Genomic DNA, 12,523 nt, shown 5'->3' on the forward strand with positions numbered 1-12,523 from the left:
GAACGGTATAGGAACAGTCCCATAATTATGCATGTAATGATTGGAATGTTGTTAGTTAGTACATGATTGCTTGATAAACAATATTGAGTAAATTATTTTAATTCTATTTAAGAAATTTTTTGTGAAATTTCCATTTTCATATCCATTTCTTTTAATCTAATAGACTTAATTTTTCATGTTAGTTTAATTGAATAGTATTGTGTTTATACTTCTTTTTTTAACTACAATTGATAATTCTCAAAATGAGTAAACAACTTATTGAGTATTGCAAAAGATACAAATATGAACATTAAAATGAGCATGAACATGAAGGGAGATTTCTATTCATTTTCTTGAATACAAAAAATTCCAAACTTTACTAGGTAAAGAAGAATCAAGTTATAGATAGCCAAATCAATAAACCAAAAATTTTTGGAGCCTAAGAGGGGCCATTACTCATTTGAAACAACCCAAAATACTCAAGGACTAAAAAAAAAAACCATCCACTCCACACTTCCATCACAACTGCTTTAGCTCAAGGGAAACAATTATCTTTTTTTTTTTATATAGAAATAATTACAATATATTGTTAACCTTGCAACTTGAACATTTTCTCTCTTAGACCCCATACACTTTGTGCATGAAGGGATGCCAATTCAGCTACATGGCTCTCGACATATATGTATATATCTCATTTAATAAATATAGAACTTCCTTTTAAAAAAATTAATTAATTTTTTTAACATAATTAAGGGAAATCCTAATGGGTACTTCACTTGAGCATATGTGAAAAAGACATATACATACTACAAATAGTAAAGGAGAAATAAAAAGTTGCTAAACCCTTTTAATATGGTTAATTGCTTTGCCTCAATCAGTCGCCCAAACAACATACCGCTTATTCATACCACAACCACAAATGACAATGCGGCATTGCCCATATGTAATTTCTAATCTGAAAGTACAGATTTCTTTAATAACTCTACCTTCATTTTTTTTTTTTTTTTTTTGGCTAATATGTCTTTACTAAAATCATATAAAAATCTCCAAATTAGAGTTTAAAATTATAATTAAATTTTTAAAACAAATCTAGGCAAAATTGCACAAAAATTCCATGTACTATGTCACACTCAGGAATATTAGACCTTTTTTCCTTTGTATAAATAGGAGGGTCCCAATGGGATGAGGGGGCTAACAATTTTCTCTACAAAACATTTATTGTAGGAACATAAAAGTTTTCCATTGTAGACTTATCACGCTTAAAGAACATGACTTGCAAACTAATAAAACTAGAGATTTTAGTACCTATAGCAATTTCACAACATCAAGAACAAACCCCAGTACATTCTCAAAAAAAAAAAAAGAACAAACCCCAATGTATACAGTGTCAAATTCCATAGTCTCCTGTTACATCAAATGAGTCTTTAATTTTTCTTGCAAAGCATTGAATAGTAAAGCTTTTGGGCCATAGTCTCAACTATAACTCTCAATCATGTTGGACTTGCATGACACCTTCCCACAACGTATCATTATGAGATGCAAAAAAAAAAAATTGGAGTGTACACAACGTTTAGTGTGGATGGGAAGAAATTTTAGCATATTCCAATTGGTTAGGTCAGTAAGAGGCCTATTCCAATTTAATGATCCTTGAATTTTGTATACAAGTATTAATCAATGAAATTTCCACCTAAAATAAGTCAAGCTTTTGGCAAGAGAGAAAATTGATGTCTACACAAATCAAGCTAAGGCCAACCAAAATGGACCCTATTCTTAATTTCTTATCTCAATTTGTTTCATATACAAAACTTACAGTCAATGCTTGGCGTATAAAAGTTGAACATCTTTTCTAAAGTCCATCCTCTAAAAGCTTGAGAAAAAAATCATTTAAACCAATACAATATAGAAATTATAAAGGAATCAAAGAAAAATTGTCAAAAATAATGAAAATTTAATCCGTGCTTAAATTCTTTTGTACGTATGATAAAGTCCTATCACTTTGTTTGGAGTTGATGTTTGCACTGATTAGCAGTCGGTCTCGGTCAGCATATTTTAATCTTTAGCCTTTAAAGGGCCAAACCACATAAATTTTGACATTTAATTTTCTTTTTGGCCCATAAGGTTTTTCTAAAATGGCAGTGGCAGCCTGATAATCCCACCAGCATGCTTTACAGCTCCTCCATCCCACTCTTCTTATGATTCTATTCTCTTAATTCCATTTTCTTGTTTCAAAGACAAGAATTATTTGTAAGAGAGAAAAGAGTAAGAGTACTGCACTGTATATATCATCAATATCATCATTTTTGGTTAATTAGATTTTCGGTGGAGATAGAGACAGAGAAAGATGGCAGCTAAAGAAGGTCCAACTTTGGAGTACACCCCAACGTGGGTTGTTGCTGTTGTGTGCAGTGTTATCGTCGCCATCTCTCTCGCCGTTGAACGTCTCCTTCACTACACTGGCAAGGCATGTCTAGTATTTGTGCATGTCAATCTCTTTTCTGCATCCATCATTTCAATTTCCTTATTAGTCTTAGACTACTTTGGTAAACTGATCATCATCAATTATTCATATAATGAATGACTCTCTCTTTTTCAGTATCTCAAGAAAAAGAACCAGAAGCCTCTCTTTCAAGCCTTACAGAAGATCAAAGAAGGTCACCAGTACTCTCAACTCTCTCTCTCTATTACATTTATATAAACATACATATAGAGTTGGATATATTCTGGGTGTGCCTGACCATATCGTTTTATATTGTAAATGAATGCAGAGTTGATGTTGTTGGGCTTCATATCACTGCTACTCACAGTGTTCCAATCACGGATTGAAAAACTTTGCATATCCGAGAACTTAGCCAAAGAGTGGTTGCCTTGTAAATTAACAGATGCATCTTCTTCTTCTTCTACTACTACCCATTTCCAAACCTTGTTCACTTCTTTTATTCCCCGTCGCCTCCTCGCCGAGGCAACAACTACTCCCGAAGAATATTGTGCTAAGATGGGGGTACTTAAAAACTTTTTCTCTTTCTAAATTTTGGAACTTAACCGCAATCAGTGCTTGTATCCATATTACTATTTTGGCTATTGGTGATTGATTAATGGGGTTTTCTAGTTTTGTTGTTTTTTTTAATCAAAGTAGATACGAATATATCACAAAGGAATCAATTTTTAGTGGAGTCAGTTGATTTTATCAACGCACCAAAACAATTTTTGTATTTTGGTTTGTAGATTGTAGTTTGTAGTTTGTAGTGTATTGAGTACTGTTTATTGGGGGTGGGGGGGAAGGGCCATATGAATTTTTTTTTTTTTTTTTTTTAAAGCAAACTACAGATCAATTTTTTAATCATGACTTGACTTGGAATAATATTTAATTTTTGAAGTCTTATAAAAACAAATATATTATTGATTGGTGGAATCTTCCAGTCAGTCTTCTCAAAGCACATGCATTGGTTGCAAATGCATATTCTCTTCTTATCTACATACATGTTAAATCAACGTGCAGGGTGGATTGTTTGAAATGTCACATATTTGGAATCCTACATTTCACTTTTCACTTTCTACTTTCTTGATTCCTCATAATTTGTTTTTTCTATCATCTTAGTTCAATCCGATTTTGAAACACAAAGGATCATTTTGATTGGGTTGACACTTTACTCCCTCTCTCATTTCTGAAAGACAAAATTTACATAATCTAATTGGTCTGGATGGTTTTACAGAAAAAAAGAAGAAGTTATAATCACATTTGCCATCAATGAACTAATTAGGCGCAGAATTAGAACATGTCATAATCCCCAGCATTGTTAATCAAGTTAACCTGGAATAAATAAGAAGATTTGAGAACCGAGGTTCTTAATGCTCATGTTTTAAATACTGCCTAGCATATATGTTTGCTGTTTCAGGGCTTTCCCTGTCTTCCTGGTCACTTACTTAAGATTTCATAGTAAAAAGACTTAGAACTTGGAGATTCAGCTGTTATGAAATCAGCCTCCTGGGGTCTGTAAAAATCAAACTCCAGAAGATACAACAATGCAATTGTTTATAGGTAAAGCACACATATAATCAACGTGATCATTAAAACAGAGTAAATTGCGCTAGTTAGCTTGTCCTGAATTACCTTCTTTTTCCTGTATAATAGAAAGATACAACGGCACATAAGTAAATTGAACTTAGCTTCTATACATAAGAGTCTTTCTTACCTGATGAAGCACCAACTTTCTTCTGATATGCATTGCCAATGTAACAGCAAGGGTAACTCCCTAAATAAATCATTAAACTTTCACAAAATATTAAGGTTCTAGTCATGGATAAGGTTTCAAGCAGATATGTTTGACTGATTATTTTGGATATGACTTCACAAACTCTTACTAGCCAGGGTGCATTTTCAGAGTAAATTCTATATAACCTTAGATGAAGCATCCCATATATTCTTATTGAAGAGTTTTTTGGTGTTCCAAAGAGCCAAAAAGATTTTTCTAAAAAATTGGTCTTTTAATCTTTGGAGTGCTTATTTTTTCAACTAATTCCTTCAATTGCTAGTTATATCTTCAGTACCCTTATATGATACACCAGATAGCCTTAGAGCAATATGACCTGAGGTGATTGTTAATAGCAGAGTTCTCTCCAAAGCAGTGAAAAAGAATTGCAGAGTATACATGCCCCTTTGAGGCTATAGGACATTAGTTACTGTTCCTTATTGTTGGCAGTTTCTTTTTTTTTCTGTTCTTTTCTTCTCCTCCTTTTTCCTGATTGTTGAGGCTATAGACTCTTGTTCAATCTTCTGCAATAGCTAAATCTTACTGGTAGGAGGCCTGTATTACAAAATTGTCAGCTAATGTTAAATTGTTAATACAAACAAAATATTTTTACTCTCCACTGTTTGAAATTGAATAGATCAACATCTTCTAGTGTGGACAGAATTATGTAATTTTTTTTTCCCAGTTGAGACCTTTGTGCGTTATAACTTATAAGCATGCACAACTGAACTCAGCATCATATAAAGTTATTAAGGTCTTCGAAGAATGCTCTAGGAATGCAATCAAAATCTAATTTGTTAACAAAGGTTGCACAGGCGTTTATGAATTGAAATATCTTATTAGTTTTTTGCTTTCTTTACATCATTTTTGCAGGGAAAGGTCCCACTGTTATCTTCTACTGCACTGCATCATCTTCACATATTTATCTTTGTGTTAGCTGTTGTGCATGTGACTTTCTGTGCTCTAACCATTCTTTTCGGAGGAGCAAAGGTTAGTTGTCCCTATTCTTACAATTATCTTTCTATTTATTTTCTTTTTTTAATTATAACCAAGAATTTTCATTCCTTAACCTTAGAGTCAATTTTTTAATAATATGTTTTAATGGTGTAGATACGTCAATGGAAACATTGGGAGGATTCTATCTTTAAAAAGGAAAACGATCCAGAAGAAGGTAATGCTCAATTTCTCATTAAAAGTTTTAAGTCTACATATTTTCCTGTGTTATGTTTCCTTCTGCTGAATCTCGGATCATAAAATAAATTTTTTCCGTACCTCAATTCTTTTGGACTGAATGTTATAGAATTGAGTCACTCAGAATTTTCCACTATGGCCTGAAATTTCATCATTCACCCTGAAGTGTGTGCATTTTTTTTAGTATCCAACAACTACTTGCCGTTGTTTACATCTTTTCTCATGAAAATACTGTATTTGCAGTTCTGAAAACAAACTTTACACAAGTCCAAGATCACGATTTTATCAGGAATCGCTTTCTGGGTATTGGCAAAGATTCAGCTTTGTTAGGATGGGTGGTAAGTTATAGAACCCTTTATAATCAAGTCAATCTACCTGTTTGACAACTAATACCAACTATGATTACAACCGCTAATAATTTGATTCATCAACGTTATTAAAAGGATTATGTAATGATCATACTTATCAATAGTTTTCATGATGGAGAGCATTCATTTCAGCATGGTTTCTTGGTCTCACTTCTTCAGAATATAAATTTCATTGATGAAATTTGTGAAAAATTACAAAGTGACCATACTGACCATTTCCATTTTAAATTCGTTTGATTAAAAGTTGGCTTACTAAGATTCATAACTTAATAGTTTCCAACTGTATCCCAGGTTGTTTTATAAATATCAGGAAAAAGAAAAACCACTATCTTTTACCTCTTCTTATATGCCAGACTACACGTAATTTTTTTTTAAAACCCATGTACTACTCAAATGTTAACAAGCCTGAAATGCATAGGGAAACGTCAGTTTCAAGACCAAAAAAAAAAAGAGAGAGAGAGAGAGAGAGATTAACAAAAACATGACTTCACTCTGAAAATTTAAATGTACGTTGTAGATCACCTTTCCTGTGCATTTTATGTATAATAATCAAGACAGAAATATTTCAGTTATGACATTAGAATATGACTTCTACAGCCATAATATATATAAAAGACAGAAATCATTCAAAATACACGAATTTGTTCTTCTCTACTATTACAAATGATTTATTTTTTTTAATGACATCATCATTTTCAGCAATCATTTTTCAAGCAATTTTATGGGTCTGTGACCAAAACAGATTATCTGACAATGCGACTGGGCTTCATTATGGTAAGTTATATAAAGTTCTACATGTATTCAATTTATTATTATTTTTTTTTTCAAAACCCCATTACTTTTTACTTCACTAGATAATCTTTCTGATTTTTAATATCTTTCTTTCCTATAGACTCATTGCAGAGGAAACCCACAGTTTAATTTCCACAATTACATGATTCGTGCCCTTGAAGCTGATTTCAGGAAAGTCGTTGGAATAAGGTTAGTCACAATTATAGACATTCCAAGTGCACTCATTATCTTATTTTCTATATTTTGAGCTTTACTACTTCTAATGTGGAGTACATCTTATAAGGTTAAACCAATAAAAAAAGAGTACAGACTTAGAAGGTTTCCTCTTTTGTTTTAAAAATGTTAGCACTTCTATTTTCCATGTATCATACTACAATATACTAGCTCTCCGTGCACTAAGTACTTTCTAATCTGATTCCTCTAAGTTGATAGATCCTACTAAATTCTAAGTTCATCAATTGCAGTTGGTATCTTTGGTTATTTGTGGTCATTTTCTTGTTGCTGAATGTGGCTGGTAAGCTCTCTCACTCTCACAATGTGAGACTCACATTAACAAAGTGTAACAGGTTTTTCGCACATAATTGAATTTGTGGCCCTTAGGCCATCCTTAGCAACCCAATTTTTCTATTCTGACTCGTGTTCATAATATGGTCCTAACCCAGGTTCTGAAAACAGTGTAGAAATTTTCGTTGTAGAGGTTTCAAGTTCTTATCCATTTGACTCACATTTCTAAATCTAATTACTGTTGAGTTGAACATCATGTTCCATGAATTATTCATCAAAATTTCTGAGTTTCGACGACCATTATGCCATAGTCCTTGTCTCTGTTCTAGGCTCAGCTACATGAAGATCATTATCTCCAATCCATCATGTATTCTGACTTTTCTTGCAGGTTTGCATATGTACTTCTGGATTGCATTCATACCCTTCGTTGTAAGTTCTATGTCATAGTTTACCAGTTAAATTGCTTATATATTTATGCCATTTTATTAGCCACAGTTTTGTGAAGATTATACCTTGTAAGAACATTTTGATTGCCAACCTTTGTTTGTGTGTGTGTGTGTCAAAAATATAAGGAAGATTGCATGCACTATTTAAATGGCTGACATTGTTCAATTTTGAGTGTGTGCAATTTCTACACTAGAAGGAAGACTGGATATAGACTTTGTATACCACTTTATGATATGTCCCTCATCAGTCAACCATGCCACCTAGCAGCTACATGTTATCGATACTGTTATAGTTGAATAGCTTTTCAGCTTCTAAAGATAAATGTGTTAGCTCATTTCTAGTGTCTTTTCCATACTTTAGTTTAACTTACCATGTTCTTTTGTTGAAAATAACAATCAAATAAATGATTCATAATAATTGTGTGTCTGCTCAAATCATCAAACTACATGTTCATCTTGTAATGTCCTAGATAACATGTAGGGTAAGGGCCATAACATTGATATTGTTTTTTATATTTTACAGCTTCTACTTGCTGTGGGCACTAAGTTAGAGCATGTAATTATCCAGTTGGCCCATGAGATTGCCGAGAAACATGTAGCAATTGCAGGTGCTTTGGTAGTTCAACCTTCAGATGATCACTTCTGGTTCCATAGGCCCCGGATTGTTCTCTTGCTGATTCATATCATCCTGTTTCAGAATTCATTTGAACTGGCAGTTTTCTTTTGGATATGGGTAAAACAATTAAAATTCAATATTCATTGCACACTAATGAGACAAAGATAAATTGGAAATGAAAACTATGGATTGAATTTCTATGGTGCTTCAATATGTTACAGGTTCAATATGGATTTGACTCGTGCATAATGGGAGAAATCAGTTATATCATCCCAAGACTTGTTATAGGGTAAAACAATGATAATAATTATTCTATTCTTGAAATCATGTGTTTCTATTGATGAACCAATCTGATGTTAAATGTCAACTTTTCTTCATAGGGTATTCGTTCAGTTCATCTGCAGTTATAGTACCCTACCACTTTATGCAATTGTCACACAGGTGAGTTGGATCATCACTGAGAATTCACCTTCTTTAGGACCAATTAATTTATGTTGCGAGTTTAGGCTGATGAAGATTGCTGAATTCCTTATAATGTAGATGGGGAGTTCATTTAAAAAGGCTATATTTGAAGAACACATACAAGAAGGACTTGTTGGTTGGGCTCAAAAGGCAAAAAAGAACAGGGGTTTGAGAAAGGCTGCTAATGGCTCAACTACTACTACTACTCAGGGTTCTACTACTCATGCATCCGGCCAAATGAGTTCAAAAGAAACTACTCCTTTGGCAATTCAGATGAGTGAAGTATCTGCAATGGAAGAAGGCAATGCAGGGGAGATTGCAGCTGCAACTCTCTACGGTGGTCATAGATAAGGGCATCATAGTCTCACTCAAAACTCATGTAGTTAGCCGGGTGTTTTTTACTTCTTTTAGTTAAGGTGAATTTAGAAATAGTGGTGGTTCAGTTGATATATGCTACATATTTATTAAAATTGTTCAAATGCATACTATATAATTGGTTTATTGATTTTATTTCTTGTATAGTAATGATGATGATGTGTAAAATGATGATATAATTTTGATGTAAGCAGTTAAGCACTAAGTTCAATAGAATTGTTTGCTAGCAACCAGAACTTAATAACTTGATAATATATCATGTGGAATTATTTTCTAAAGAAAAGTCATTAGTAGTTATTTCATGTGAAAATTTCTCTCTACGTTATATTCAAATAGTCTATTCATAATGGATTATTCAAAAAATGGCACTCAGCTAACAAAACAGACTAATAACAAACACAACCAGATATCAAGTGCTTAAAATATAACAACACAACGCCCATTAAGTATTGGCTATAATATAATCTCTACATCACCGTTCTTTAACACAGGAATAGGATGTTTCAACTTTCAAGATCCAGACTGATAGCCAAATTCAAGTGCTTCGTTTTCAAGAAATCCAATTATTCAAAAACAAAATTGAAAGTCATTTCAACCCAACAACATAGAAAAAATCACTAATTTTATAAATGTCTACAACTACAAATACAAGTGTAGAACTGTGGGCAGGGAGGAAGCAAGAGCTAAAGTTTAGGATTTTTTTTTTTTTTTTTAATTGCAACTTCAAGAATAAGATTTTTTTTGGGGGGTGTGTCAATTTAAGATTGGAAATGCTAATGAATGTCCTTAGGTCATTCGTTAATAATTCATTTAAAAAAGTTTTTATGAAAAAAAAAATTAATGTTTTGATAGCATTTTTCATTTCCCGTGAAAGTGTTGTCAAAATTTTCCTAAAATGGATTCTTTACCAATTTTATGAATGATTTTTTAGCATGACTCATTTTGCATGACTTGTTAGTATGACTCATTTAAGATTTTATGAATGATTTATTTGTGTCAACAATTGAGATTGGTATGTTTTTAATATGACCGCATTTTCTGGCCTCATGTTCTGTCACAATTAGCTAGGAATTTTAAAGCCCAATTGACACTTTTGAATGCTATTAAGTATTTGACACTTGTTGTTGTGGGTGTGTGTTCCAAACATTTTATTCTTATTTATTTTCTAGCTGTTGGAAATTTATGAGTAAAATAGCCGTTGGGCAATTATGAGAAAAATAGCCGTTAGGCAATAATTGATAATATAGCCGTTGGGCTTTTAAGGGTTATTAGTAACCAATAACTATAGACTATTATCTTCATAAGTAGTCTATATAATACTCATCATAACACACTTTCTAATGGGGTCTTTTTTACTATTCTATATTTTAGAAATACACAAGTCTACATCTTTCTCTCCCATATATTTTTACTACAAGAATATTTGTTCTAAGGAAAGGCAATAGAGAGTTGTTCTTAAACCTTTTGTGAGTGAAAGTCAGTATATCACAAAGATCAACGCTATAGTCTAATCCTGGGAGGTTATTTGGCCAAGAGAACCAATCGCACTAAGTTTTACTTTGGGTGGCACGAATCAACCTTTAAGGACAATGCTTTCGCAACGTGATTCTATAGCATTGTGAGATTATTCTAAACTCCTTTTTATTTTATGTTCTTGCTAATTATTTGGGATATTATTTTTTGCATCAAAACTTGTTTATTCACTAAAATATTTCCAACAACACTTTGGTTTGACAAATTCTAACCACTTTACAATCTCTTCTTGGATATCATTAACTGATTTTCGTAACTCGTTAGGACAATAAACAACATTGATAATATTACTAACTAACATTCCTCCATTGTGGTCATCAACAAATATCAAGATATTTGTACAGAGCAGAGAGAGAATTTAGGCTAATTTTGGTATTTAGAATTAAAAAAAAGTACAGTACGAGAACTTGATTTGGGTTTAAATTTTTATTAAAAAAAAAAAAAACTTGTTTTATATTCAATTCCTCTGTTCCTTGTATATAAGCAGAGCTATACTTTTCCTATTCATTGGATGAGAATTTTCTCTCTCATCTTCATCTTAGTTTAGCTTCTGACATGAGATGGCAAACAACATATACATTGGTGGGTTGTTGTTAGCCAATAACATGGCTCCGTCCCCGATTGTAAGACTTTTTTTAATGTAAATAAGTAGATATCCTATATCAAGTTTCCATGTTCATTTTTAAGGTTAACAGAGGGTTAAGATTAAAACAAGTAATATGGATGGTGAGGATTTTAGCAGTAATTTTTTTTTCCTTAGTATCAGTAACCAAGTTTGATTAACTTGATTATTAAAAGAATTTTACATTTGATAAATTATGTTAGCCCATCAAAATTCTTAGTATAATAGGAAACGGATAATTAAGGAATAGAGATTGAACTAGGAAAAAACACTTGGTTCATCCTTTTAAAACTAAAGGGTCCAAAACATGAGAAAAACATCTCAAATGTACTGGTAGATTTTTTCTTTTTGAAAATTCAATCCAAATAATTCATATCAAGTATCAACATAAAAAATTATCATAATCCTTTCTTTAAAAATACTCCCAAAGTAAGCCACACAGACCTAATTGTCACACAGACGGAGTAATCACCAATGTCATGGCACAACGGCAAAACCACGTCAAAAGCTCACAAGTTAATGTATATAAAATACATAATTTTCATAAAATATTTCAATTACCAAATATCAACAATACATATCTCTTTCTCTCTTAAAAGAGGCATATAATTAAAACTATTTAAGGCATCTGTATCTATATATTACTAAAAGCTAAAGTATAGCATTTAAAGTTGCTACGCTCATATTAAGCCACGTTAGCCGCCATGTCATTCCCATCCTATTTTCTAAATTTTAAAATAGTTTTTACCAATTAATAAAATACTAATAAAACTAAAATTATATCCAGCTCTATCTCTACTTTAAAGTCCACTTCTTATACATTTAAATCCACTATAAAGCCCAAGCCCACAATCAAAGCCTTTTCAAGTAACTCCCTTTGTCAAACCTGATTGCTTTTCATTATTACTACTTATGCTATTCCCTTGCCTTCTGTTACAACTTATACAACTTATGCTTTTCACGGTTACATTCATCGTTTCAGGTTTAGTTTCTTCCCCTTCCCCACCTTTTGATTCTCACAGTTTTAGCTTCTATATTGGATTCTAACGGCAACCTCTCTATCTTCCTTCTTCTCCTCACATCTATATAAATACTGATGTAAGTTGGGTGGTTCAGTTGAGGTATTCCTACATCCCAATTTCTTGCTTTATTATTTTGCTTGATGGTTTCTTTTTTCCTTTCTACGTTTGTTTTTGCCTATTTCATCTGTGGTAAGGATGGTTTCATTTTTGTTAGGGTGTTGAATTTGTTACTACTAGGTTACTACTGGACATGGTTCTTATAGATGAACAGGTTAGATTTGAATTGAGAATCTATTTTGTCATATATTCTTTACTCGACTCACACCTTAAAACTAAAATTGTGACTAACAAATTACTTATTTAACT

At 32.3% G+C, this 12,523-nt stretch overlaps 1 protein-coding gene across 2 annotated transcripts in view; it reads left to right on the top strand.

Annotated features, from left to right (window-relative positions):
- LOC126702704 (MLO-like protein 1) overlaps window positions 1-9,133 on the top strand; it is a 98,830-nt gene extending 89,697 nt beyond the window's left edge. Inside the window, exons 2-15 of one of the 2 annotated variants that reach the window (XM_050401524.1) lie at window positions 2,098-2,440; window positions 2,573-2,630; window positions 2,745-2,977; window positions 5,100-5,216; window positions 5,337-5,397; window positions 5,661-5,755; window positions 6,485-6,559; window positions 6,678-6,766; window positions 7,042-7,091; window positions 7,470-7,510; window positions 8,051-8,260; window positions 8,365-8,432; window positions 8,524-8,584; window positions 8,684-9,133. In XM_050401524.1, the coding sequence (XP_050257481.1) occupies window positions 2,321-2,440; window positions 2,573-2,630; window positions 2,745-2,977; window positions 5,100-5,216; window positions 5,337-5,397; window positions 5,661-5,755; window positions 6,485-6,559; window positions 6,678-6,766; window positions 7,042-7,091; window positions 7,470-7,510; window positions 8,051-8,260; window positions 8,365-8,432; window positions 8,524-8,584; window positions 8,684-8,956 (1,551 nt within the window). In that variant the 5' untranslated portion in view covers window positions 2,098-2,320 and the 3' untranslated portion in view covers window positions 8,957-9,133. The remainder of the gene's footprint in view (window positions 1-2,097; window positions 2,441-2,572; window positions 2,631-2,744; window positions 2,978-5,099; window positions 5,217-5,336; window positions 5,398-5,660; window positions 5,756-6,484; window positions 6,560-6,677; window positions 6,767-7,041; window positions 7,092-7,469; window positions 7,511-8,050; window positions 8,261-8,364; window positions 8,433-8,523; window positions 8,585-8,683) is intronic. The other variant, XM_050401527.1, reaches the window with a different exon arrangement.
- Window positions 9,134-12,523: the final 3,390 nt, after the last annotated feature.

The sequence above is a fragment of the Quercus robur genome, chromosome 10 (assembly GCF_932294415.1).
Source record: "Quercus robur chromosome 10, dhQueRobu3.1, whole genome shotgun sequence".
NCBI lineage: Eukaryota > Viridiplantae > Streptophyta > Magnoliopsida > Fagales > Fagaceae > Quercus > Quercus robur.